This window comes from Rhinolophus hipposideros (assembly GCF_964194185.1).
Source record: "Rhinolophus hipposideros genome assembly, chromosome: 12".
Lineage (NCBI taxonomy): Eukaryota > Metazoa > Chordata > Mammalia > Chiroptera > Rhinolophidae > Rhinolophus > Rhinolophus hipposideros.
The window spans coordinates 44,931,296-44,956,961 of NC_138058.1; the positions used below are offsets into that span (position 1 = coordinate 44,931,296).

The window sequence follows — 25,666 nt, forward strand, 5'->3', positions numbered from 1 at the left end:
GGTGGTGTGCCAAATGCATCCTGGGGGCACACAAAGAGCACAGAGCTTCTGTGTAAATTTATGTAATCCTTCAAAAATTTCATGCACTGGGGTGGACGGGTGACTCAGTTGGTTGGAGCGTGAGCTCTGGGCAACAGGATCGCCGGTTCGATTCCCACATGGGCCAGCGGGCTGTGCCCTCCACAACTGGAATAAAGATGAGCTGCCGCTGAGCTGCCACAGCTCCCGGGCGGCCGCCGGATGGCTCAGTTGGTTGGAGTGCGTGCTCTCAACCACAAGGTTGCCAGTTCGACTCCTGCAAGGGATGGTGTGCTGCGCCCTCTACAACTAAGACTGAACAACGGCAACTAGACTTGGAGCTGAGCTGTGCCCTGCACAACTAAGATTGAAAGGACAACAACTTGACTTTGAGCTGATGGGTCCTGGGAAAAATACTGTTCCCCAATAAAGTCCTGTTCCCTTCCCCAATAAAATCTTTAAAATATTCATGCACTTTATAACATACATAGTATGTCGGGTATGTGGTAATAACTTACATGTTAAGAGCGTATAGGTACGTACAGACCTCTCAGCCCAGGTGGCTCATCTGCATGCGGCCTGGGTCCTCACCACATACCCCTCCCTCCTTCCCCAGGAGCTGGAGGGGCTCCACTGGCAGTGACCTTGGGACAGTCTCTCCCATTCAGATGGCAAGTCTGGCTCTGGCTTCTCCTAGATGGGCCCTGGAGGCAGCAGGGGCTCAGGCCCACCTAAGGACAGGTGGCAGGCCACAATGAGACCTGCTCTAGCTGGCCCTGCCTGGACCCCAATGCCTCCTCCTAGCCGCTTCCAGGCTTCTGCCTGACCTCAAAGCCCTCCCCAAGCCCCCAGCGTGCCCAACCACTCTCCCAAGAGGGAGCTCAAATCACATTCTCCTCGGCAGGCCCCTGCCTCCCCTCCTTCCTCCTCCACACACCTCCCCCCTGCGTGGCCCAGGCCCTAGCCTTTATGACTCCTTGGACCTCTCTCCTCCTGCAATTCCCCCCTCCTCTCCAGGGCCCGCTCAAGGCCTGTTCCTTTTCCGGGGCCACCTGCGTGTTGAATGAACATGACGCTTCAGGCAAACCTGCTTCCTCTTCAAGGGTCTCTTTATTCAATCTGCGAACTGGCAGCAACTTGGCCCAGTGCTCTGAGGTCTCCTCAGAGGGCAAGTACAAATCAAAACGCACTGGTGCCTTTCCTACTACGAAGGATTACCGACCTCTTTGGTCACCCCAAGGCAAATCAATGGCATCTGCTTTTTCTTGTTTACTGTTTTCTAACAGAATTCCAGAATAAAAATAGATCTCTATCATATATATATTTATACACACACATACACATATAGAAATCCTTCAACCAGGAGGTAAAGGATCTGGTGTTCTCTGCAGGGTGGCTCGCCTGGTGAGAGGCCAGGAGGTACAGGCTCTCCAGGGGAAGTACCTGGGGGTGCAGTGCTGAGCCAGTGCAGCGAGGAGGGCGGGTCTCCAACAGAAAGACTGGGCTGTGACAAACCAGGGCAGTCCTCGCCTGACTTTCCCACACACCTTAAAAGGAGAGATATACCTCCTGGAGCTTTAAAACAAAAACCCAAAGTGCAGATAAAAAAGGATTCCCTGATAGACCCACGGGGGGTTGACTTCTTGGGAAGAATTCCAAGAACATCATGTAGCAGACTAGGGGAGCAGCAGGGAAGACACTCACCCACTGGCACCCAGGACCCCTGCAGACAAGGGAGTCATGTACACAGAGGCCTACTCAACCAGTTAGGAGGTGCCAGGCTCCGTCTCTTCCTCAGGTCTTCAACCACAGTCATTTGGTGCCAGGCGGGGGAAACCAAATGGCCAGGGTGGGGCTCGGGTTACCCGAGAAAGCCAGAGGTGAAAATGGGCTGTGGGTGGTGAGATGAATTGGGGACAGTCCTAGAGACTGCCCATTTCCACATTATAACCCCTAGTGATCTGCATTGTACCCATTGCCCAGAAAGGTAAGGCTTGAAGGAATGATGTGCAAGGTATTAGAAAGAGCTGCGTTCAGCAGCCCTGTTTGTATCCTGAGGCCCATCCTGGGGCGATGGCTTAGGGCCTAAGGAGGCCGCTTCGGCTGGGGCATTTCCAGGGATGGAGGTGAGTGGAAACTCTGGAAGGTCAGTTAGGGCCAGTGCTCAGTGCCCTGGTCAGACACCAGAGGCCCCTAAGGCACTCGGCACCAGAGAGGAAGAGCACAGTGAGACCCAACTGGCCTCATCGGGCAAAGAAGGGCAACAGTGGGCATCACCCACCAACTCAAAGTCTGGGAAAGGAACCCAGAGGTACATCCTCTTCCCACTTGCCAGCAGATTCTTCAAGCCGTGACTGCCATGGGCAAGACCTGAGAGTGATCCAAAACCTTGTCCTGAGACAGGCGTGGGCCAAGGGCCGCAGGGCTCCCCAAGGCACAGAGGCCCGGGTGGGGTGAAGTACAGCTGTGAGGCTCTCGGGGAGCAAGTCCAGTCACCACGACTCTAAGTCACTTAGGTTTCAAGCAGACTGCCTCGTGGAGGAAAGAACCCAGGAAAACCGCCTGGGCCCAGCCAGAGTGCACCCAGTTCAGGGTGCTCATCTTTGGTGTTAGCAGTGAGCTGAGGTTCGAGACTAAAGCTTGTGCGAAGCTGGAAATCCAGGGTCAGGGATATTGAAGGAGGCTGGCAGGGACAGTCCAGTGGTTTCCAGATGGGTAGGTGAGGTACCCAAGCCGCGCAGACCCTCACGCACATGTAGATGATGCACAGAGACTCCGGGGAGGGCCCTCCCAGATACTTCCTTGCTCAGAAAAGCCACAATGTCCCAAGGAACAAGGAATTTGCTTTTGATGCAAATCTGGTCCACCCAGCTCCAGATGAGCAGCTCCCACACCCAGCTGGCCCTGGAGGAAATGTAGGGGTGGGTCGGGGGCGGGGGCGCGAGGTGAACTAGGGCTGCAGCCTGCAGAAGTGTTCCCTAGAGATGTATTTCCCTGAGCCAGGCTCCCTGCTGTCTGCCTGCGCCTGCCTCCCCGCCACCCTGGGCAGCCCCCTCTCTCCCTGCTGCTGCAGGGCAGTGTCACAGCTCTCGGGGAATAATGGAGAAGGGCAGCACCGGGCTGCTGGACTCCAGCTCAAGGGCGGTGAGGAAGCAGTCGGCTGCGGCCTCACTGTGGCCATGGGCCTGCAGCACCTCTCCTAGGCCCTGCCACGCCTCGTGGCAGGTGCTCTGCCTCTCCACGGCATCCCGCAGCACCTTCTGGGCCAGGCTCTTATGGCCCAGCCGACTCAGCATCAGACCCTGAAGAGAAAGCACAGGGTGGGGGTTAGTGAGGATGTCCTGGGGCAGGGGCATCCTGACCAATGGGGCAAGGAGAGGGAAGCAGCTTGGCCACCAGCCACCAGCCAGGGAGGGCTCCAGGCTTGGTGTCTCAGGCTTGGGTATGCTCAAGTGACTGTGTCCTTGAAGAATGCAAACCCTACCTGTCCCCACCCCAAACCTGCTTCCAGCCCGGCCCCCTGAATCACCCACTGTGGGAGCTGGGTCCTTCCTGGCCCCAAGGGATGGGCTTTCAAGTCAGCAGACCTGGCTTTGAGTGTCCCCTTTACCAGCGGGGGGGTCCTGGGCAAGCCATCACTCTCTGGCCCTCATTTCCTCACCCACAAATGGGAAAAACCACAGTAGGCACCTTGAAGTTGTGAAGTTTACACGAGTCAGTCTATGTAAAGCACTTGAACAGTGTGTGGCCTGCATGAGCCTCAGTCAATGGGTCTGTTACTCCCAGCCTTGTTGCACCGCTGAATTGCCCTTCTCCCCAGGACCATTGAGGAATGTATGCTGCAGGCTCCAGACTCTATAACGGAGGGGAGAACCTCAAGCTTGTGGTGGGTGGGGGCAGCTCCTTTGCCTACATTAGTAGCCAGTCTTCCTGGGGACGTCTGGGTCCTGGGACCTAGCGTCCATCCCAGGCTGGCCTGGTAGGTGAAGGTCATAGCAGGACAGTCAGACGACTGGGGACCAGGGACAGACGCTGGGTGAGAGGAGGGCTCTGGCTCAGGATGGTCAGGAGCTTGGCCTTACATTTGGCTCCAACAATCCCGTTGCCCAAGAGATAGAAGTGACAGGAATTGTCACAAAAAGGGGTTGGGAAGTGAAACTAGCACCCTGCCCCTCTATGTCTACTTCCACCCACATTGGGAAGGGTGTGGGGAGGTGGGGGGACAGGGTGGTGGGAAGGGGCCCCGTTGGCTTCTGGTCCCAGAAAGGCTGCTTTGTACCATACTGTCCCACTGATCTGTGTTCCAGCCCTCAGAGGGGGCATGAGATGGCAGCACGGGGGAGGGGGAAGTCTCTTGTTCAAAGATAGGAGGTAAAGCATGAACACTGACTTCCTGGACAGGCGGGGGCTGAGGTGGGGGAGGGGAAGCTGCCTTCCATGTGCCCGCAGCCCCCTTTCGGGTGCCCGCCCACTGATGGCCGTGTACATTTTTAGCTGGAACATTTTCCTCCTCACTGCGCTCCCCAGAGTTAGGCCCTCCGTTGCTATGGAGACCCACTGGGGAAGATGCACATGGCTGATTTCATAAAGTCCTCTGAGAGCCTAGAACATGACCAATTAGACAGGAGGGAGAGCTGGTGCTCAGGAAGCCCTAGGAAAAGCCTCTCCCTCTCTGGAGGTGCTGGTGGGCGATCCTGGGGCCACGGGGCAGGAAAGGAAGGGGGAACTGTTTTCAGTCTTTTCAACCTAGGGCGAAACCATCCCCAGGGAACCACGTGGATGGGACAGAGGACAGGGAAGGACAGGGGAGCCGTGGAAGGGTGGAGCATAAAGCAGGGGCCCTGGCTCTGGCCAGATGGGAGCAGTGCTGACTCAGGGCTGCCTAGTACCAGAGGGCCGTGCCCAGTCTGGCCAGCAGGGCTCCAGGCCAAGCCATTCTGCCCACAGGGCCTGGGAGAGGGACCCTGAGCAGCTCTCGATGGAACAGGGCCCACAGGGAGGAGGGAAGGAAGGCGAGATGACAGCCCTCCACACACCAAAATTAAGCACCAAAAATGGAAGGTTTGAGCCCTGTGAGTACTGCCCATGGGGGAGCGACAGAGGACAAATGGGGAAGGGCACATGGGGAAGGGGAGGACGCGCAGTGGCTTTTACATACTAAGATTTCTATATTGAGCTTCTTGAAGAGAAGGCTCCATCTAAAAATGAGTTTGAAAACCCCTGATCTCAAGAAACGTGCGGGTGTTTGAGAAGGGGCCAGATATGTCTGTGGGCTGGACATGTCTGGGGAGTGCATCCGTGCCTGCGTGTGTCTGTATGTATGTGTGCACATGTGCATGCATGTGTTATTTTCAGTTTGGAGGGTTTGCAGTAAGTTCCTCCACATACTCTGCAGAGAGGACAGGCACAGGAACCCCAGCTCTGCCACTCACAAGTGCCGTGACCCTGGCCAAGTGGCCCATTTTCTCTCAGCCGTGGTTTCCTCATCTGTAAACTAGGGAATGGAACAATCCTTCCTCATAGGCTGTCATGAGGATTCTACAATGATGAATGTGAAATTGGGGAGCGGGACACATAGTGGGCAGACAGCAAACGGAGGTGTCCCCAGAATGAGCAAAGGGTCCGGGTGGGGGGGGCGGTATGCAAAAGGGTGTGCAACAGCTGATTTCTCTGGCGGGCAGGGCTCTCTGTGGGGGAAGTCTGTGGGTCTGTGGGCTAGGCTGGGGTTGGATCACGTCCCCCCCACCCTGGGGTGCTGACCTTAGAGCCTGAAAGGAGACACCACGCTGGGGTCAGGCTGGGGCCCAGAGGCCCAGGGCTTGTAACAAGATCCGCTGCCACCTGCCTGAGACACCAGCCCGTTCATGTTTGGTAGCAACTTGAAGCTGTTTGCTGCCTGACAACTGGGCAGGGCCTGCCCCAGGAAGACGCGAGGTCTCACCTGCTCTGCCCTCAGCCCAGCACTGCTGAGGGCCCCCTGTCACCCTTCTGGCACTCCTACCCACAGCTGCCCAGACAATGGGTCTCCAGGGAGATGGTGGGACCACCATTCCATCCAAATGTCCCTAACGTGGCCAGGGGGGACCCTGAGCCCAGAGAAAGCAGACCAGCTGGGTGATCCTCATCTGGGAGAGGCCATAGCTGTGCTGCCAGCGCACAGGGATCAGAAAACAAAGTGCAAGCTGCTTAGGGCGATGGAGCACTGAGCCTACGAGGGGGCCAGGGTTTATTATAGCCGCTCAGGGAGGGGCAGGGCTGGGTGGGCAGTCCCAGAAATTCGGGACTTCATCCACTCCCCCCTCCCTCCCTTCCTGGATCTCAGGGAGGAGGGTGCACCTGACCCCCCATCTTTACCTGGGACCCTCTCCCCAGTAAGCATTCCCAGAGGCCAGCAGTCCCGCAGTCACACCATTACCTTGACACTGTGCTCCGTTCCCAGAGGCTGTTGCATGTGATACATGCCCTGCCCCTCCCTAGGCAGAGGGACCAGTCCCTGGCTCCTGCCTCTTTGGCCATTCCCCACAGGAGAGTAGGTCCACGGAGCTGGGCTCAGACCCTGTACACCAGGCAGTCATGCGTGCTTAGTGACCTGCTTAGGGCCACAAGGACAGGCAGCCTGAGGAGCTCTGTGAGGGGGACCCTGCCTGTTAGGAGCCCAGGTTCTCTATGGAGGTACAGGGTGGGGTCAGGGCCTGCAGCCTGGGGTGGGGATGAAGGATCTGGTGTTGTTTTTCATAATTGCCACTGCACACCATTTCACCTCTTTAATTCAGTGCCAGACACTGTCCCCCAGAGGGATGGGGAAGCAGGAAGGTCCTGGCTGTGTGCGCCTTTTTCTTATTTTGGGGGGGAGGCCTGCCCTGGGAAGTAAGCCCTTAGTGCTAGGCCAGCTGTAGGCCAGGCTGAGAAGTCCCTCCCCATCCCTACCCTCAAGTATTTATAGAAGTTATTTTGGGAATTTTCTTTCTGAGCTCAAGGCACATTCCTGGGATTCTGTCACAGCCTTTCCAGCTGGGAAGCCGGGAATCAGCTGGAGGCTGCTAGAGCCTACTGGTCCCTGGAATCTCCTGCTTGAAGAGAGGGATTTAGGGCTGCAGGGAGGAAACTGTGGTGGGGCCACCTCTGAGGCTGCTGCACTAGAAGGCTCCCTCCCTTCACCCATCCTGGGGTGATGCCACACCCACTGAGGGAGTCCCACATTGCAGCCTGCTGGATTTTCCCAGGTGTGTCAGCCTCGACCGATGCAAGTAGACTGGGAAGGCAGCACCTCTCCTGGCTGAGAACCCAGCCCACACACCACCACTTCTATCCTGGAGCTGGGGGAGCCCCAAAGCCACAGACTAGTCCTCCTTTCCTATTGGGAGAAGGGGCACAAGTCCTTCTCGACCCCACCCAATGCCTGGCTGACGAGTGTCCCCAGAGCTCCCCCAGGCTCTTGTAGGAAGGGGCCTCTGCTGAAGGAACCCAGCCTAGGTGGGGGGTCTTCTGGGGTAGCAGCGGTGGCTATGCTCCTCATGTGGCAGAACTCATGCCTGTCCCTTCCTCCTGCGGGGGCCCCGAGAAGGGAGAAGTGGAAGAACACCCGTGGGCCTCTTGGCTGGGGTGGGGCCCACCCTCTGTCTTCAGAGGGCCCCAGGCCAGGCTGCAGGATAAGCACTGGCTTGATGAGAGGACGAGTCACATCCTGGGGGCTCCCTTGCCAGCCCTACATCTAGTCAGGGGGCTTGGCCTTTCTTTCTTCTGCTCTCTGGGCTGGCTGGGGGCTCTGCCCACCCTGGACATGGCCAGGCTCTCAGGGCTAAGCCAGGAGGCTGTAGTGAGGCCTCTGGACTTTGGATTCCAGAAGTGGAGACCCTGTGACGGGCAGTGAGAAGGGGGCCTATTGCAGAAGTCCTGTTCTCACACCAGGAGGCAGAGCCTCTGGGGGCAGTAAGGGTGTATCTGGGGCGCGGGGTGCTGGCCTACTGGATAAGGAAGAAAGGGCTGAACACTGCGGATACAGTGAGTCTTTCAGACCATTGATTCTAGGGCTAAACTAAGCCAACAGTGCTTAACTAACATTCTGATCCGAATCTCTGACAAGGTGACAGAAAGCTTCCTTGCCACTTCCTCATCAGGGTTGGCATGGACTTCAGAAGCCCACGCACCAGCCGAGGCTTTCCAGAATCCTGAGCTAGAGCCAGGGGAACCGCCGTCATCTTCTGGAAGGTCTCTGAGCCTGGGCTGAGGGTGAGGTGGGGTGCAGGAGCCTCCAAACACCAACGAGGCCAGTGCTGGGGAAACACGCCCTTGCACCTCCCACTTTTCCACACCATGAGCCCCCAGAACTGTCTTTTCCTGCCTCCTCCACTTTCCCATCAGGGACTACAGACCTCAGGCAGTGGTGGGGAAGGAGGAGGAAGACAGAATTCAATAAAAATCACCCCTCTAGGAGGTCAAATGACCAACAAGATCTTCCTATTGAACCGCTCTGTCAAACAGAAGCAATAGTCCCCACCTACTGGAGCTGGTGGGGTAGACGGACTCATTGATGAGGGGCTACCACGTGTGCGCCAGAACTCAGGTTCTCTACACCCGCCCAGCACAGCGTAAGACTTCTGAGTCCTCCCATGCCCCCAGGCTGCCTGGGCCCTCTACGCCACCTGCCCCAGCTCAGAAAACTGACAAACAGGGAGGCCTAGTGTAGACGGGGTGTCCTGGGCCCTGAAGGATGGGGCGTCTGCTGTTCTGTGTACTGTGGCCGTGTCCAGAGTCACGGAACATCCGGAAGACCGGGCACCAAGTTTCACTTCTCAGCTGCGCAGAACGCCTTTCCTCTTTAGAGTCAGGAAGCAGAGGCTGAACCAGTCAGGTATGAGCACAGCTGGAGAGCAGGCCTCGCCAGAGCCTGGCCTTCCCTGCTCCTCCTCTCCCGCAGCCTCAGGGCTCCAGGGGGCCCCTTTAACTGCAGAGTCTCATCCAACATATAAGACTGCAAGACCAGGTCTCAGATGCCCCTCGTTCCTCGGCTCAAACTCCTGCCTGCTGAGTAGGCTGCCCTCGCTCTCAGCTAAGATCAGCCGGGCCTCGTACTGTGAACGCTCTTGTCCCAGCCACAGGGCGGCTGGGGTCCATGTCCACGTCTGTGCCTTGGCCAGGGTCACCTGGTCGGCTCAGTGAGGGTTAAGCAGCTTTACTACAGTGAGTCTGTAGGGTTGGCTCTGGGCTTCCACTTCCCTCTGCAAACCAAGAGTGTCTGAACCTGGCCTGGGAGATGTACTTCTAAATGAAAAAGATACAAGGAACCCCCAGTACGGGGTCATTAACTTACAGAATTATTTGGCCTAATGCTAACAGGAGCCCTAGCTGCTTGGCATCCTGGTTCCCATTTTACAGACAAGGACACTGAGGTTCTAAGAGGCTGAGGAACTTGGGCAGGTGAAACTGCAAGTATAGGCAAAGTGGGACTCGGACCAGGTCAGTCAGACTCAAAGGCTGTCAGGCTCCTGCCTGCAGGCACCAGCCGGTTCTGACAACTGGGGCTTAAAAACTGTCCCAGCCAACGAGCTCCAGGAGCAGCTCTGAAGTCCTTGGTCCCTGCCCCGAGCCTCCTCCCTCCCTTTTTAGCACCCTGCTGGCACCATGGGATACCTGGCAGTACAAGGAAATTTATTTAGGCCCTCACCCCATAGCAGCAGGGTCGACCAGCCTGGTCAAAGGTGGGTTCAGGCCACTTGCCACCCAGTCTTCCATGCACATGGTGACAAAAATGCCTGATGTTCTCTTTTCACAGGTCTCAATTCATCTGAGCCCTAAAACTACCCCTTGAGGTCCTCATTTGATAGAAGAGCCAGTGAGGGGAAGTAATCTCCAAGTGACCCCATAACTTGAGGGCCGGCAGTGCTGGTTATCTGTCTTAGAAGTGCCATCTACTGTCTAGGCCTGCCCTGGAGGGTCGGGGATGAGGCCAGCCAGGGAAGGTCGAGGAAGGGAAGTTCTGTGTAGCCAGAGTTCACCTCTTTGGCCTCACAAAGCAGAGACTTCTTGTTGGATCCTAGAGCACCAGCAAAAGGCCCAACCCAGAGCCTCAGGGCTGGGCAAGGCAGAGCCCTGGTCCTTGCTGACTCAGGCCTCACCTTTGTGGGGGCCAGGGATGGTGGTGGGAAGCTTCTGGGGATTCGAGACGTGCTGCAGCACACCCCAGTTTGGGGAGAGCGGGGTGAGAGGCCCTGGGGCCATCTGGGGATAGCCACGCCCTTGATCCCCCAAACTCACTCAAAGAATCAGAAAGCAGCCTCACACTGGAAGCAAGAGGGAACAAATGCAGGGGAATAATTCATAGCCATGCTCTCATCAGAGAGCAACGGATCACAGAAACGCTGTCTTCCTATCTTTCCAGATGCATCTGGAGAGAGAAGAGGCCAGGTCAAGCAACCAGGACTGCTTCAGAAATTATAACCCAGGAGCCATAGCTCATGCAGGACAGTCTCCCCTGCTGCTGGGGTGCCTGACAAGGAAAGGGTTCTGGGGAGATGGGGCAGCAGGAACCTGGAGCTCTGTCTCAAGAAGGGAACCTGGCCAGGAGCAGGGACTAGTGAGGAGCAGGAAACCCCACCCCCAGATTGTGTCCCTGGGAGTGGAGGGCGGGGCGGGAGGAAATGCAGGTGGCAGGAAAGCACCCGTACCTGCCCACACATGACTGATGCTTTCTCTACAGAGAGACAGGCTGCATCGAAGCACCTGTACTCCCAGCTCAGCCAAGCGGAGGGCAGGAGAGCAAGCTGGTCTGTAGCCGGGCTACTGACCCTCCTACCATTAAGATCAGGTGGGCTCACTGAAACCCCATCTTGGGAGGACTCTCAGGGACTTGGCCAGTCCACCAGGCTTCTTGCCATCCCCAGGCATCCCTGCTCCCTTGGGGGTGCAGAGGGGTTCCTGGGAGGGCCAGGGCAAAGAAGCTCAGAGAGACGAGTGCAGGCTGCCTAAGGACCCTTCTCTGGCTGAGCCTGTGAAATCCTCTCTGAAAAGCGGTGCCACCTGGGGGCCAAATCCTCTTCTGATCTTGAGAAGGACCTTCCCACGGTCCTTTCTTTCTCTTGTTTCCTCAGGGGCAGGCAGGTAAAGTTTAGGCTTCCCCTTCTTAATTAGATTCTTGTACCAGTAATTTAAGTTCTGAACATACAGGCTGAGTGAGTGGTGTTTCTGGTTACCTGGAGGGGAGGCTGGGAATGTTGGGACTGAGCTGGAAGAGACTGTCGGGACCTGCTCCTGAGATTTCACTGGGAATTTCCACCTGCAGAAAGCATGCCTTTTTCTTGTTACACTTGGAACTCTCCCAAAGCAACCTGGCCATCCTTGAGTCTAGCAGAAGTGGCAGCTGCAGGACCAGGACTTCAGGACACCGACTTCTCGGGGACACTGCTGTGGGCACAGTGGAGGCTCTTCCTTGGTGGAGCACTGCCAAGGAGGTGTCTCCTTCCTGCCTGATCTGGGTGGAAAAACCTGAGCCGAGCCCAAGGTGGAGCCAGCCCATGGAAAGGTCTCCCGTCACATCCAGGGCAGGAAGGCAGCAGAACAAGGAGAATAGAGAACACGATTCCAGGGCAAAGTTCATATTCTTAGAAATGGTGGAACCCTGGCTCCTGAAAGCGATAGCCTTCCACTCCCAGAGGCTTTCTCCAACCTTTCCTCAAACATCCTGTCCACATACACAGCCCCGAGGCCAGCCTCTTTGTGTTGGATGATCCTGCCCTAAGGCCTGTGGGGCTAAACCCGGCCCCCACACAGCTCACTGAGTCTATCTCCACCCTCCTCTTTCCAGACCGCAGAGAGTGAGACTCAACCATTACGTCGGAGGGGGCTCACTGAGGACCAAGAGCTCCTCCAGCTCAGGCTGCGGGTGGCTGTGCTCTCAGGGGACCCTTGTACCTACCAGATGCTTGTGTCTCACAAAGTGACAGTGGTGTAGTAAGGCCAGGATTTCCTCCCTGGGAACTTGCCTTGTCAATGACTCCACAGGGGGGACACCAGTTCCCCTCCACGTTCCTTTCTCTGGATAACTCTCCATGGATACACCCACCTCTGGAGTTCACAAAGGCTGAGATAACTGATGCCTCTCTCCTCCTCTACTGACTGTTTTTACAATGACTCCCTTACATAAATGCCAAGCTGATAGGCCGACCGGTAGTGGCTCCCATCATGTTGTACCATGGTAAAACAGATCCCAATGTCACATGTGCGCTTGGTGGGGAAAAGTGCAGTGATCGATTAGCAGTGTCTGTCACGGGTGAGGGACTGGAAGGTGGTGGTGTATGTGCTGCTCATGCTTTGCCTTCCCTGAGATTGCACTGCAGACTTTTAGAAGCACTTTCACATGTGTCACCTCATTTGATTAGAACAACATCGGTCTAAGAATGACAAAGATTATTCTTCATTGACAAAAGGAGACACCAGGAGTGTGAAAGTGTGTCTTGTCCTAAATCACTCACATGAATTAGGGCCAGAGCCAGGACTAGGTCCCAGATGTCCTGAGTCTGAGGCCAGTACAGGGAAGACACTTAGATCAGGGAACACTGGGCATCAACCTACCAATGTGTTCATGTGTCTTTGGGAAAAGGGTGCTTAGTAAATCCTCTCCAGGATGGAAATTTGCTCCTCTGTATGCGTGTGTGTGGGATCCTGCCAGAACAGAGCGTGTGGAAAAGAGATGGACTGCCCACGCTGGAGCCAACGGCCCCTCTGGTAGCTTGTAACCTTAACAATGGGCAGGCCTGCCTCTGATTTCATCACATCGGAAAGGCATCCCGGGAAGAGAAAAGGGATCATTTCAGAAACATCTGTAGGGAGCCACTCTGGACAGCTCTTCAGTTACCATGGAAACCCACCCTTGGAAACTGCTTCCATTTCTGGAAAATAGCTACAAACAATAATAAGCATAAATGAAAAATGGTACACTGTTACTTCAAAATTGTACTTGTTATTGGATTTCATTGGGTTTGAGGAACTGAACGGCAGGCTCATATCCGTGAGCGCAGTGGAAGGCAGACAGCTCTGCCTGGCTGCCGGCCTAATGACACAGCCCACATCCTCCCTCCCACCTCCCTAATCAAGTTTCTGGATGTGACCTCCGGGGAGGCATTTATCAGAGGAGCTAATGTCTAAATTGCGGGAGGAAGGACGATGTGCCTTGCAAAAAACAAACATTTGCTGAGCAGACTGGAAGGCAACTAGAAGCCATGTGGAGGGGAACGTGGGCCAGGGTGTGATGTCACTGTGTGAACTTTCTTCAACCGACATGGCACATTCACATGGGCCTAAGCAGGCAAAGCCTTTAAGAAATAAGGCAGCGGGTATAATATATGACCTGGGAATCCCTGTTCTCATCTGTTTGCAAGGACTCCTTGGGTTGGAAAGGACCTTATAAAGATGGCCTAGTCCAGCTCCTCCCCATGCGATGTTTCCATTTTCTTGGCAACATCTTCACCAGATGATTCGAGTTTGTGCTTGGCGTAGTCTAAGAGTTATACCCCCTTCCTGACCCACAGCTGAAATCTAACTCCCTGGAGCTTTGACTCATGAACAAATCAGACCCCTTTTGGCAGTGACAACCCTGTGGCCATCTGGAGACGTTCTTCTGATCCTTCTGTGCTCTCCATGTGGCAGAAGTCAGTGATACCTCACGGTTGTTCTCCTCAAAGAGCTCTCCAAGGCAACATCTGAGGTAGAACCCAGACCCTGACAGGCGAAGGCTGTGTCGCTAAATGTGGGCTCCTAAATTATACTTCAAAATCACTGTGCATATGCAGGCCTGTACGCTTTCAGAACCCTGCACTTACTCTCTGCTTAGGAAGGTAGGGAAAAACCAGTTATGTCCAGGGTCCACTGCACTACCTGTCAGAACAGGTATTCGATAAACGTTTCCCAGACCAGAGAGCCCTCACTGCACAAAGAAGTAAATGGAAGTTCAGAGACAGTGGCTGGCTTGCCCATCATCACCCAGTAAGAGAATGGCAAGGTCAGGACAGGGGCAGCAGAATCCTGCTCCCCACCTCCAAACCTTCCCAAGGAGGAAGGTCACTGAGCCCTGAACACCCAGGTCCTGAGCTCCAAGTTCTAGGACTGGGGGCCCCATGGGCCATTCTCAGTGTGTGCTCAAGTCAGGCGGGACATGACAGCCCACCCCAGGACACCGCCTGAATCCTGCTAAGGAGGCACAGAGCTCCTCTGAAATGGGGGAGGTGGTCTAGTGATCAGAGAGGGCCAGAGGACCCCCACAAAGAAGAGCATTTGATATCTAGAGTCTCCAGGGCGAGGATCTGATGAGTAATAGTGAAAGCCCTTTGGGGTTAGGTGACTGTACAGGAAGTTACAGCAAAAAGGAAGTCACAAAGAGTATCAACCAATCCTAGATTTTTTCATCAACGCACGCAGACTCTCACTGAAGGGAAATGGCCTGCCTCTGTAAGGAGCATTGTCTCTCCTAACAGGAGGGAGGAAGCCACCTCCCTGTCCCCCGCCCCTTCCCATACGCCAGGGCACAGTGGCAGCTAGGCACCTCCAGGCACGGAGCGGGTGAGGGGAAGGAGAGCCCTGAGCCCTTTCGTGGGGGTGCGGGGCTGACTCACCAGGCTGTGCATGATGCGCACGCCATCGGGGTTCACTGTGAGAGCCTCCTTGTACAGCTGCTTGGCCTCCTCCAAGCTGCCCTTCATCTCGGCCAGCCGGCCCCGCATGTAGAGTACCGAGTGTGAGGTGGGGAAGAGGCCTGCTGCCTCCTGGACGCAGAAACCTGCTTCCTTCAGCTGGTGCTGCTCCATAAATAGCTCGGCTGCGAAACCAGACGGACAGTGGGAGGTGAGCGTGCTGGAAAAGTCAGAGGCTGTGGCCCCCTCCCTGGGAACTGGTCTCAAGTGAAAGGGAGACGTTCACCCCAGTCCCTCAGTGGGAAGGGGTGAGGCAGCGCTGGGCCCCCTAGCAGCTCCCGGCCTCTCCAAAGCCCTGGACTTTGCTGCACCAAGAGGAACAGCAGACACACACAAGCTGCCCCAGATCAGTGAAACCATCCCCCGCAGGCACAGCACCGGACGAGCTGGCTCTGGGGTGTAGGTAATACCCGGTGGATGGTTTCTGAGTGCTCACTGTGCCAGATACTGTGCTGCGTGCTCCACACAAAGCTCTGCAGGGCAGGCACTTTTATTCCCCCGCTTCAGGGAGGGGGAAACCGGGGCAGAGAGGGTAAAGAACTCACTCAAGGCCGCAAGGAGTGTAAGTTCGGAGTGTAAGGTTTGCACTGGGCCATTGGACTTCAGAGCCCGGCAGTGGGGGCTTGAGTGCTGTCCCCTGGAGCTCAGTGTTTGCTCAGGTGACTAGTTTTGTGTCCCTTCACCTCATTTGTTAATTATGTGCCTGGGGGAGGGGGATGGAGGCAGACTGGGTGTACACAGAGCCCGAGGGGCCGCCCAGTGATCCTGCCAAGGCTGGGTGAGGAGAAAGGCCCAGGGAGCCCCATGAAGGGGCAGAGCTGGGGCGCCACCACAGAGTGCTGGTAACAGCTACCAAACCACCTGCACTGACTGAGCGCCGACTGCCGGCCCCGGCCCAACTGTGTGAAGCATCTTCTCTCATTTAATCCTCAGCAAGTCTGGGAGGAAGGCAGGTGTTCTCATGAGCCCCACGCTAACAAACCAGACTGACAGAAACAGGAGCTCACCCCAGCCCTCAGTGGGAAGGGGCAAGGCAGAGCCGGGCCCCCCAGCAGCTCCCGGCTTCTTTCCAAAGCCCGGGACTTTCTGCAGCACTGAGAGGAACAGGGGACACACACACAATCTGCCCCAGATCAGTGGAAAATGGGGCAGTTTCTCCAATCCTGTGCCAGCCCACATAAATGCACATTTCAAATCCTCCTGCGCAGGCACACACCCACAGCGGGTGCTTTTAGCAATGTGGTTCACGGGGGTTGCAGCTCGGCCTTGCGGCCCTCAGCTCTCCTCTCATGGCAGCGCCGGGCTCGGCTGGGGCCCTTGCACAGATGGGAGCACAGAAGGGCAAGCAGAGCCTGGCTTGTGACTTTGCCAAGAGTTGTTCCTAGCAAAGGCTGAGAGCTGAGATTAGATGAGTTCAGATTAGGTCTGGGATGGGATGGATAACAGATATCCCAAAGGAAGCTCCCGGAAAGAGGCGGGAAACCTGGGCCCAGGCATCCCATCTTCCTGTTCCAACAAGAAGCAGGAAGGAGGCCTAACCGAGGCCCTGACTGCAGCACACAGCACTTGGGGTAGTTAGCGTGAATGTTGCCTCAGGCTCATTGTGCAATCACATAGCTTGCCACATCCTAAAATACTACAGAGGGCTTTTTGAGCAAGGTACTCTTTTTCCCTAGCGGAGATCAGAATTTGGGAGAATCAGAGAACTAATTAAACACAGAGGAGCCAGGCTCCCACGATAAGGGAGAGAGAGAGAGAAAGGCGGGCTCTTATTTCCTGAGACAGCCTGAACTGGAGATTCCCAAGGTAGAAAACACGGGGAGGTGAGGCCTCAGGAAGGGCAGGCTTTGAACCTGGTGCCCTGCAGGCAGGGCTGGCCCAGTGGGCAGGGGTTGGTCTCTCAGCCTTGGCTCTCGTCTGCTCTCCCGTTGTGTTCCCTTCTGGAGCTGCTGCTTGGGGCTGAGCAGGCTGCCTTCATAACCATTGAATGCTGTGTCCCTGGCCCTCCTACAAGGAGAAGGAGGGGAGGTGGGGTAACCGAGCCACCAAACCACTGGACTGACCCAGGGCAGTGGAGTGAGAAGTGCCAACGCTGTGTGTTCTGGGCACTCAGAAGGGGTCAGGTCAAAAGTGTTGGTGAAATCAGGAAGGTCTTCCTGGGAGAGGCAGCATTTGAACTAAGGCCTGAAGGCTCAGGGGCACTAGCACTGGGAGAGAGAAGGGAGGCTGTGCTGACCTGGAGTGCTGGGCTCCAGTGTGGCAGAAGTCCCTGGGGTCACAGAGGATGGGAGAAGCAGAAGGAAGTGTGTGGTGTGAGTACTGGGGGAGCGGGGGAGGCCTTCCTGCATCAGCACCCATGGTGTGGTGCTGGCTTCCTCCATCGCTAGGAGCTGAGCCCAAGAGGCCAGCTTCTCCACTTCCCTAGACCTCAGCCCGGCAGGCTGGCCCCAGGCCCGGCCCACCTGCCCACTTGGTCCTGGCATGGCTCATTAAGCTATTTACAACCTGCCGCCCTATCTCCTGAGCCTCATCTCTGGAGGCTGTCCCTGGTCCCTCCCTTGGGGACTCCTCACAGTGCCTTCACATCAACAGGCTTCAATTACAGGATCCCTACCTCCTTCCTTCCTTGGGGCCCTGGGCCTTGTAGGGCTGGCCGTGCACCAGAAAACACCCTGAAAAATGGGGCGGGCTGCTTTGCTCCAATGGACTTCACTACCAGTCAGGCAGGAAACCAGATGACACACAACAGAGCCAGAGAAGCGAGGGCTCCTGAGGGCTGCTGGCTGCGTTGCAGACAGGCTCACAGGTCTGGGGGCTGCAGTGTACCCCTTCTTTCTAGACTGCAGCCCTGGGCAGTTGTTTTACCAAACATGGTGCTCCCCAGACAGCTGGCTTCAGCCGCAGCAGGAGACGCATGGCACTGTGCCCACCTACCGCCCTGATCCTCTACCACTCGGCATGGGCTGCCAGGGCCGTGAGGTGCCCACACCCACCAGCCTTCCCTAACCAGGGCTGGATGAGCACTCACTGTTAACTGCATTTTCCTTGACCTCTCGTAGTCGTCCCAGCCAACAGGGGCCTTGCTGTCCCCTCAGTGTCGGGGGTCGCTCTCTGATCCCGAGTTCCTTTACTCTCTCTCCTTGCCTGACTTCCCCCTCCACTCTTTCCTCTCCTTCCCGGCCTGCTCTTGCCCTCCTCTTGCCTGTCTGTCTTGGCTTTTCATCCTCTTTCTTCCATCTCTCTCCACCCGCCCCCCTCTGCGCCTTCTCTCGGCAGGCTCCAAATGGAAAACATCTGTTCCCTGGAGCTTTGCAACAGTCCCTTTTATTATTGTTTCTGAGGCATCCCGATCTAACCCTGCCCCCAGGGCTGGTTCCAGTCTCCCTGCTCTTCCTGCCAATGCCAAGGCCCCACCCGTAAGGTCTGGGGATGAAACTCACTCTTCTTGGGCTACTCATACCCCTCTTTGCAGGGAGAACCTTGCCGTCAAGCTGGTCCTGAGCTGAGGACTGGGTGAGGGAGCGCCCAGGGCCATGCCTAAGGCCTCTCAGGGGCCTCCCCAGGCGAGATGTACTTTCTAGAGACCTCAGAAAGGAGGGGGATACACTTAGCTAAAAGGGCAGAGGCTCGCGAGGGCACGAGAGAAGTGAAGGTTGGGCCCTAAAAAAATCCACCTTACCCAGCCTTGAGCCTCAAGGGAGTCACCAACACTGCCCCGTAAAGGAAATATGCATCCTCCCCATGGAGCACACCTGCAGGACGTATGGCCACCCAGAATAAAGGAGGAGGAGGACTTGAGGGGAGGACATGGGAAGAATGAGAGAGAAGACCAGGGAGGCCAAAGAGACAAGGCCCAGGAAAATAACAGAATCCAAAGGTCTAAAGGGACCCAGAGAGGGACATGATTTGCTTCAGACATAAGGGAGTCAAGGCTGAGCCTGGGCTCCCGGCTTCCTGTCCCTGCGCCCTAACTTCCTGTCTCTTTACAGACAGGGAGTGGAATCTTTACTAACTCAGAACCCTGGGAGGAGGGAATGACAGGCAGAGAGGAGTGAAGAAGAAAAAGCCTGAGTAGAGGATACGGAAAGACGGCACAGAAGGCAGGGGGCAGGGGAAGCTTGGAAAAGAGAGAGTGAAGGAAGACAAGGAATGAGGAAGAATGAGGCAAACAAAAGAATTAGAGGAGCATGTACGACCCAGAATAAGACACAGCTGCTTTCTTGATTATAATTTTATAACAAATACAATCTTTAGATACAGCCCCGGCTGCCGCATTCGGTTCACCAGTGTGCCCAGCTGACAGCTGGGGCAGCTTCCACCTGCAGGGCTACCTAAAGGGCTAGATACCAGTGCCCAGGCAGTGCATCTGCCACGTGGGAGCTGAGACCTCAGTCAACGTAGGGAAAGCCTACGGCCACCTGTGAGCCCCTGGACCTCCAGGGCAGGGGACTTCTCCTTTCATGCATATGCCTCTCTTTAGCACTGTTAGTTCCCAGAAACATGAGCTACAGTGAGACGAATGTGGGCCACCTTGCTCTTCTGGAAAGCACGTCTGGAGATTCAGGATCCTGAAGCATCTATAGGATCTGATGTCTCTCCTATGGTCACAAAGACTGGCTGCCAATGAGACAACATTCCTGAAACTCATCTCTCAAGTGGAAATCCTCTGTGAGGCTTCTCACATCAGACTAGAATGGGAAGGAGGCTTGGGGAGGGGAGAGGAGGAGGACGAGAGTTGGGAGAGGAAGGACATAACATTTCCCAACCTAAGAGTGGGTTAATGATGGAACTTACTGCCAAAACAGGATGCAGTTTATCTTGAACCAAACTAGGGGGATTAGCTCATTCCAAAATGATAAAAGGGGATATTTTTCCCTTCTTGCAAAATTGCTGCAGCTGGTGGAATCATCCAGCAGGTGGGTGGGGGTGCTAGAGACAACACTCCTAGGCTGGGTCAGGTGGGGGGAAGGGTGGTAGTTAGGGAGAAGGCACTGCCGTGGTGATCTGCTCCTGGCAGCCCTTCATTCAGCCCTCCACATGCCTGCTGGTGACGATGGCCAGAGGAGGTGAGAGGGTCACCGAGTGCAGATTGCTCCAGAAGTTTCCCTTGCTCAGAATGAAAGACCTAGGACACGTTCTTATTTCCCTTTCTGGCTGTGGCAACTGTCCACCAGTTTATTCCCTTTCTTCTATGACAGATCTCCTGATTTTTAAGGGGGAATATGGACACACAGAATAATGATTATTTCCCACCATCCTTTGCAGCTAGGCGTGTGTGGTCATGTGACTAAGTTCTGGCCGATGGATCGTGAGGGGCAGTGATGTGGGCAAATTGTAGGATATGTCCTTATAGGGAGGAGGTGTCTCCTTCTCCCACTCTTCCTGGTTATGCCTTAGAATGTGAATGTGGAGAGTCATGTTGTATCAAAGGTACGAGAGTGATACCCCTTGGAGAGCAGAGCCAACAAAATGGGAGCTCCAGTGGTAACCGGCATTGTGTCACTGTGCTCCTGATACATTCCTGGAAGGTGGTGAAGCCCCCAGCATACCCCTCCAGAGCCATTATGTCTCCATATCTTAGAAAAAGACAGAGGAATCTTTGCCTAAGAGGAGGCCTTTTCTATGGGTCCTCTAGATTTTTCAACATTCCTCTTCCTACTTAAGATGCAACAAGCTGACCGTCGCGCACAGCTCCCACACATCCTTACCCTCCTGAGGGACTCGAATATAGTAACTGGGGCAATATTTGCATTATTAAAATGCTTCCCTGTCTAGCCTGAATCCTGGTCCATTTTTTTTTTCTTCCAGATTCAGAACCTACGGTGGTGAAGAGTGGGGGCGTACTGCATGCTAATGTGTCCATATGTGAACTCCATGCTGCGGGAAACCTTAGATTCTCAATCAAGCACAGTCTAACTCTGACTTGTAAAATCTGCATGTCCTAGGAACTGATTATTTCCTTTCGCTCTCTTTTCCGTCTCCCCTTTGGGGCTACCGGCACCACTCCCTTGGTGGGGAGGGAGTGAATAGGAGGATAATCAGTGAGGAGTTTCACTTAGGCAGATCTCAGTCAAGGAGGCATGTGGGCCTGCTGCATTTTTAGGATTCCACTTATTCTATTACCTTCCTCTTTATTCTGCTGCCATTTTGCAACATTCAGGCACATGTCTGGCCTTGGTTCTTTCTCACTTCACTCTAAGCCACCTTTCACACCACCGTCACATTAGATTTTCAATCACTCCAGTGAGTTACCCCTTGGCATTCCCTAGCTGAGCATCAGAAACACTCATTGTTGTTGGTGTGCTCTGCCTCTTTGACTACAATGGGCGGAGCACAAGCCAATCACCACTTACTGAGCACCTACTATGTGCCCCACATTGCACTAACTGTCTCATACACATTAGCTCATTATAGATCAGGACAGGCAGGAGCGAGTGGGCATTAGAACCCAGCTCTGTGCGACTCTGAAGCTGCCTGTCTCCCCAACACTAACTGACCCTCAAACTCCACGGTGGCAGCAGTGCCAATTAGCTACCAAGAGGGGCTGTCTCCTGAATGGCAACCCTAGTGTTACCAGCCCTTTGCCTTCAATGAACTCTACCACTAAACCTCCCTTTCCTGGGAGCCACCACACCTCACCTCTTTAGCCATTTTGTGAGCTCCTGGGGTTGGAGTATGAACTAGTTCTACTGAGAAGGTGGGCAAGGAGGGATGGGGCCTGTTTTTGAGACTAAGACTACCCTGTGTTGCCTTTCCTCACATCCCTTCATGTATGTGTTTGCTGCCAGAGAGCCTCTCCTGAGTAGGCAGGCAGGCATCATTCCCATTTGGCAGAGAGGAAACCCATAGCCAGACAGATTAAGTGACCTTTCCCGGGCCAAGCAAAGAAGAAACAGCTGGAACTAGAGTTCCAGGTTCCTGATTGCCAGGCCTTTCCATGAGGAGTGAAGCCTGTGTGAGCCTTGTCAGGAGTCCCCACCTCCCCACACTCTCTTCTCCAGGACAGGATACACCTCAAAGAGCCTGCAGGCCTGCTGGCAGGTGAGTGGGGGGGTCACCGGGGCCAGGGTCACTCACCAGCCTGGAGCCAGATCTGTTCCAGCGTGGTCCACAGCTGCATGGGGCCCTGCTTCAGGACGGAGCTGGGCATGGTCAGCTCGGACATGGCTTCCTCCAGCCGGGAGGCCGCGATGGACGATGCCCGCCGAGAGCCTGCAGAGCAAGATGGGAGGGGACTGAGCAGCAGAGTTGGAATGCCACACACTATAGGCTCCAGGAGCAGGGACTGCGCAGCCCCATGGAGAGAGACAGGGCATCCTGAGGCAGGGCAAGGTGGCTTCCCAGCAGCTCCCAGAGCCACTAGGAAGGGCACACCTTGTACCCTCACCCACAGCCAGGGAAAGGAGCTTTCAAAGGGGCAACCAGGCAGCTAGCCCACTTCTAGGAGTCTGTCACTAAGGAAGACAATCATAAATGTCAGGGATGCTTTTCACCACTGCCTGTAACACTGGAAATGCCCCGAATGTCCAATCGCAGGGACTGACTAAACACGAGTGAGGGTGTAATCATACAAAACTAGGCAGTCATTCAAGAAACGATGCGCAAACCTGGACCCCAATGCGGAAAGATGTTCACATCCTACAGTCAGGTGAAAAAGGCCGGCTGAAAAAGCGTCTGACCACAGTTTTATAAGAAAGAAATATGGGCATGGAAAAAAGTCTGGAAGGCCATTTATTAAGGTCTGGGTGTGAAATTATGGGTGATTTTTCTTTTCTTCCTTTTGCTATTTTTGTTTTCTGTTTTCACAGGTGCATATTACTGTTTCCTCTACAGAAATGTGCCATTTGTGGTTGTACTGTGAAGGATCCCTGGGTAACAGCTCAGGTCAGACCCTGTGCCCTCTGGAGCACCTCTCCCAGTGGCAGTTCTGGGTGACGTGGGTCCCTGTTCAGGATATATGAGCTGTTGACATTTACAATTCACATGCAGGTGAAATGTGAGCACTTTTTCTCACTCTCTCAGAGGCAATAAAGGTTCCAATAAACTCAGGAGACCTCAGGGCAAACCACAGATGATTTCAGTTTATAAGAGGAGTGCACACAGTCCTAATAAGGTGTTTCCCTGAAAATAAGACCTAAGTAGAAATTAAGCCCTAGCATGCTTTTTCAGCATGACATCCCCTGAATAGAAGCCCTAATGTGTCTTCTGGAGCAAAACTTACTATAAGACCCGGTCTTATTTTCGGAGGAAACATGGTAATTTGTTCATGGTTCTTCCCTCTTCAATTGCAAGGGTGCTACACCCTCCTTCACCATTTCCTCTGTGGAGTCCGCAGCTCCACATGTAGCTCATGCTCTGCAGACGAACCTCTCAAGCCAGGAGCTGGGCTTGGCATGGGAAATCAGCACTGTCACTGCCCAATGAAGGTGCAACTTGGTTCATGTCCACAGAAATGGAAAAAATGGGCAATGCCACTAAATGCGACTCCCTCACACTTTCATTCCTGTGACTAATTCTTATTCTGTCTTTGAGGAAAATATTCTGCTTTAATCAGGTCCTCAGTTAAAAGTCAGTTTGGGTTTTGAGATGTAAATATAAGCTCAGCTCATTCCTTCCTACTGTAGTCAGACTATTAAGGACATTATAACGGCAGACGGCAGACATGGGCCTCGAGCCTTAGCCTAAGGGGAAATGGTTTCTGTGCTCCACAGCTAACTTTCTACCCCAGTCCCCACCCTTTTTATCCCTGTCCAGGAGATAGGGACCCTCCCTTGCATACTCCAGCCCCAGGGCCTGCAGCCATTTTGCCCCAGAGTCAGCATGGGCCCTGAACGATGCCCGAGGACAGCTCCTTGGCTCCTTAGCACAAGACCCCTGGGCAGTAGCCTGCAAGGAGCGGGGTGGATTTAGCCAGGCCAGGCAAATGCCACTCTCTGTGTGTGCTCAGACTAGAAGAGCGAGCTGTGGGCCCATGTGGACAGCTGCCCACGGGGCAAGTTCTTACCAGAGTCTGCATCATGGGCATCAGGCAGAGTCAGGTGCATGCCACTCTGCTTCTTTAGTGTGAGGCCCTCGCCGAGGCTGCCATCCTTTTCCAGGCCTCTGGAAGGCAAAAAAGGGCCAGGCCTTGGTGAAGTGGAGGGCTGGCAAGGAGAACAAGGGAGCCTCCTGCCAGGCAGGCTCTGGGGCCGACAGTTCAGGCCCAAGAAGAGAGCTAAAGCCAGGACTATTAGGAAGGATGGAGACAACCAGCAGGACAGGTCAGGGCTTAGCCTTGGGATGCTAGAATCTGGCTCTCCCCAGAGGCTAAACGGACGTGATGTTATTCCCCATTACTCACACACATACACACGCTGCCTGCTGTGTGCCTGTGGGACCATCAGTCTCTTCACCATTCTGTAACGTCACCATGTTTCATTCCCAAGGCTACACGCTTACGCATGCTGCAGCCACCGAGAATGTTCTCACTGTTCTTCTTGGTCCATCCCCAAACCCCTCCTTTAGAATCCAGCCTGAGTGGCCCTCATCTGTCTAGAAAGCCTCCTGGCTCCCTGGCCTTCCTTCCCTGCTCTTTGTCAGCATGGCTCCTGGCACCACAGATATTGAAGATTAGAAACTCTCTCTTTCCAGCCAGAAACTCCCCCAAGGGCCAGGCACAGAGTGAACATCGTGGACTGGCTTCCAAGGAAAGCCTGGTCTTCACAGGTCACCCGAAGTGCCCCCAGCCCACCCCCCGGGGAAGGAGGGCCCAGATGCCACACTCTGCCTCAGGCACCCTACCTTGGCTGCCAGCACGGCCCCAGAAGAGTCAAAGGGGGCCCCTGGCATGGCAGATAAACAAGCATAGCAATCCCATTCTCCTTCCCCTCCCCAATTCTCTAGGTCCCTGCAGCTCCCACACAGCTAGGGAGGTTCCTCTTTTCTCAGAGTGGGAAGTGGGGAGGCCCCAGCTCAGAAAGGCAGAATAGCTTGTTGTGCCCTTCCGGGGGCACACACAGAGCACTGTCACCCCTGCCCCCTGCTGGGGATGCCAGTGGCCTTGAACCTGCTGACGGGGAAGCTTAGAGGACCAAGGTGAAAAGGCCAGGCGAGGAGAAGGCAGGCCCAGCCGGGGCCAGATGCTTCTTCCCCTCAGAGGGGGGCCAGATGATGGTCCCACAAAGACTGCCAGGGCCCGGGGTATTTTTGCCATCCTAACAGTGGGATGAACATCAGCCTTCTTTGTGGACATTAGAGAAAACCACCCACAAATACACAGTGGGTCAGGGCTACTTCCTGTCTTCTCACACCCTCTTCCCATTCCCGGAAGACACCTGAGTGTGTACCAAAGTGTCAGACACTGGATTCAAACCATGGGGCCACCCATTCTTATCTGTGTGACCCTCAGCAAAGCAACGTTTCTAGGCCTTAGTTGTGTCATCTTGAAACGCGCATGAGCATGTTGATCTCATGAGGGTACTGTGAGCAACACATGAGACAGTATGGGCAGGTGCCCAGCATGTGCTGGCTTGGAGACCAACAAATACCGCTTCTCACCACCTGCTCTCCCAGCCCCTGAAGGGGCCTCTCCTAGGCTCCAGAAACAGCCTATCTCGCGGCCTCTTGCCACTTGGTTCTAGACCAACATATAGCACCGCTCCTGCCCTAAAGAACCCGACAGCCAGATGAGAAGAGACAGTCCAAGCCGAGCAATCAGGAAAGACCCAGATGGAGAAGGCTAAGAGGAAGCATCTGAGGCAGGGTGAGAGGAGGTGCCCCGAGGACGGTATCTAAGCAGGGCCTAAGGGGCAGTGTATATAAGCAAAAGCAGCGGTGGGTGGGGCAGGGTAGACTAGCCCCCCAGGCTGTGGATTCTGGCCTTGATCCTTAGCTGCCCCAAACTAGATGTTACAAGCCCTAGTTTCTGCTCTGTGGCTCCAGGTTGAGAAAGAAAGCTCCTTTTTCTTGGGAAAGCCACGAGGGTATTG

General features: G+C 55.0%; 1 protein-coding gene across 4 annotated transcripts in view; it reads right to left on the minus strand.

Moving 5' to 3' along the window:
- Positions 1–1,107: 1,107 nt before the first annotated feature.
- TTC7A (tetratricopeptide repeat domain 7A) overlaps positions 1,108–25,666 on the minus strand; it is a 113,315-nt gene continuing 88,756 nt past the window's right edge. For 3 of the 4 annotated variants that reach the window (XM_081069361.1, XM_081069362.1, XM_081069364.1), the window contains 4 exons: positions 23,704–23,801; positions 21,777–21,911; positions 14,622–14,824; positions 1,108–3,320 (listed from right to left, as the gene is read on the minus strand). In XM_081069361.1, the coding sequence (XP_080925487.1) occupies positions 3,099–3,320; positions 14,622–14,824; positions 21,777–21,911; positions 23,704–23,801 (658 nt within the window). In that variant the 3' untranslated portion in view covers positions 1,108–3,098. The remainder of the gene's footprint in view (positions 3,321–14,621; positions 14,825–21,776; positions 21,912–23,703; positions 23,802–25,666) is intronic. The other variant, XM_081069363.1, reaches the window with a different exon arrangement.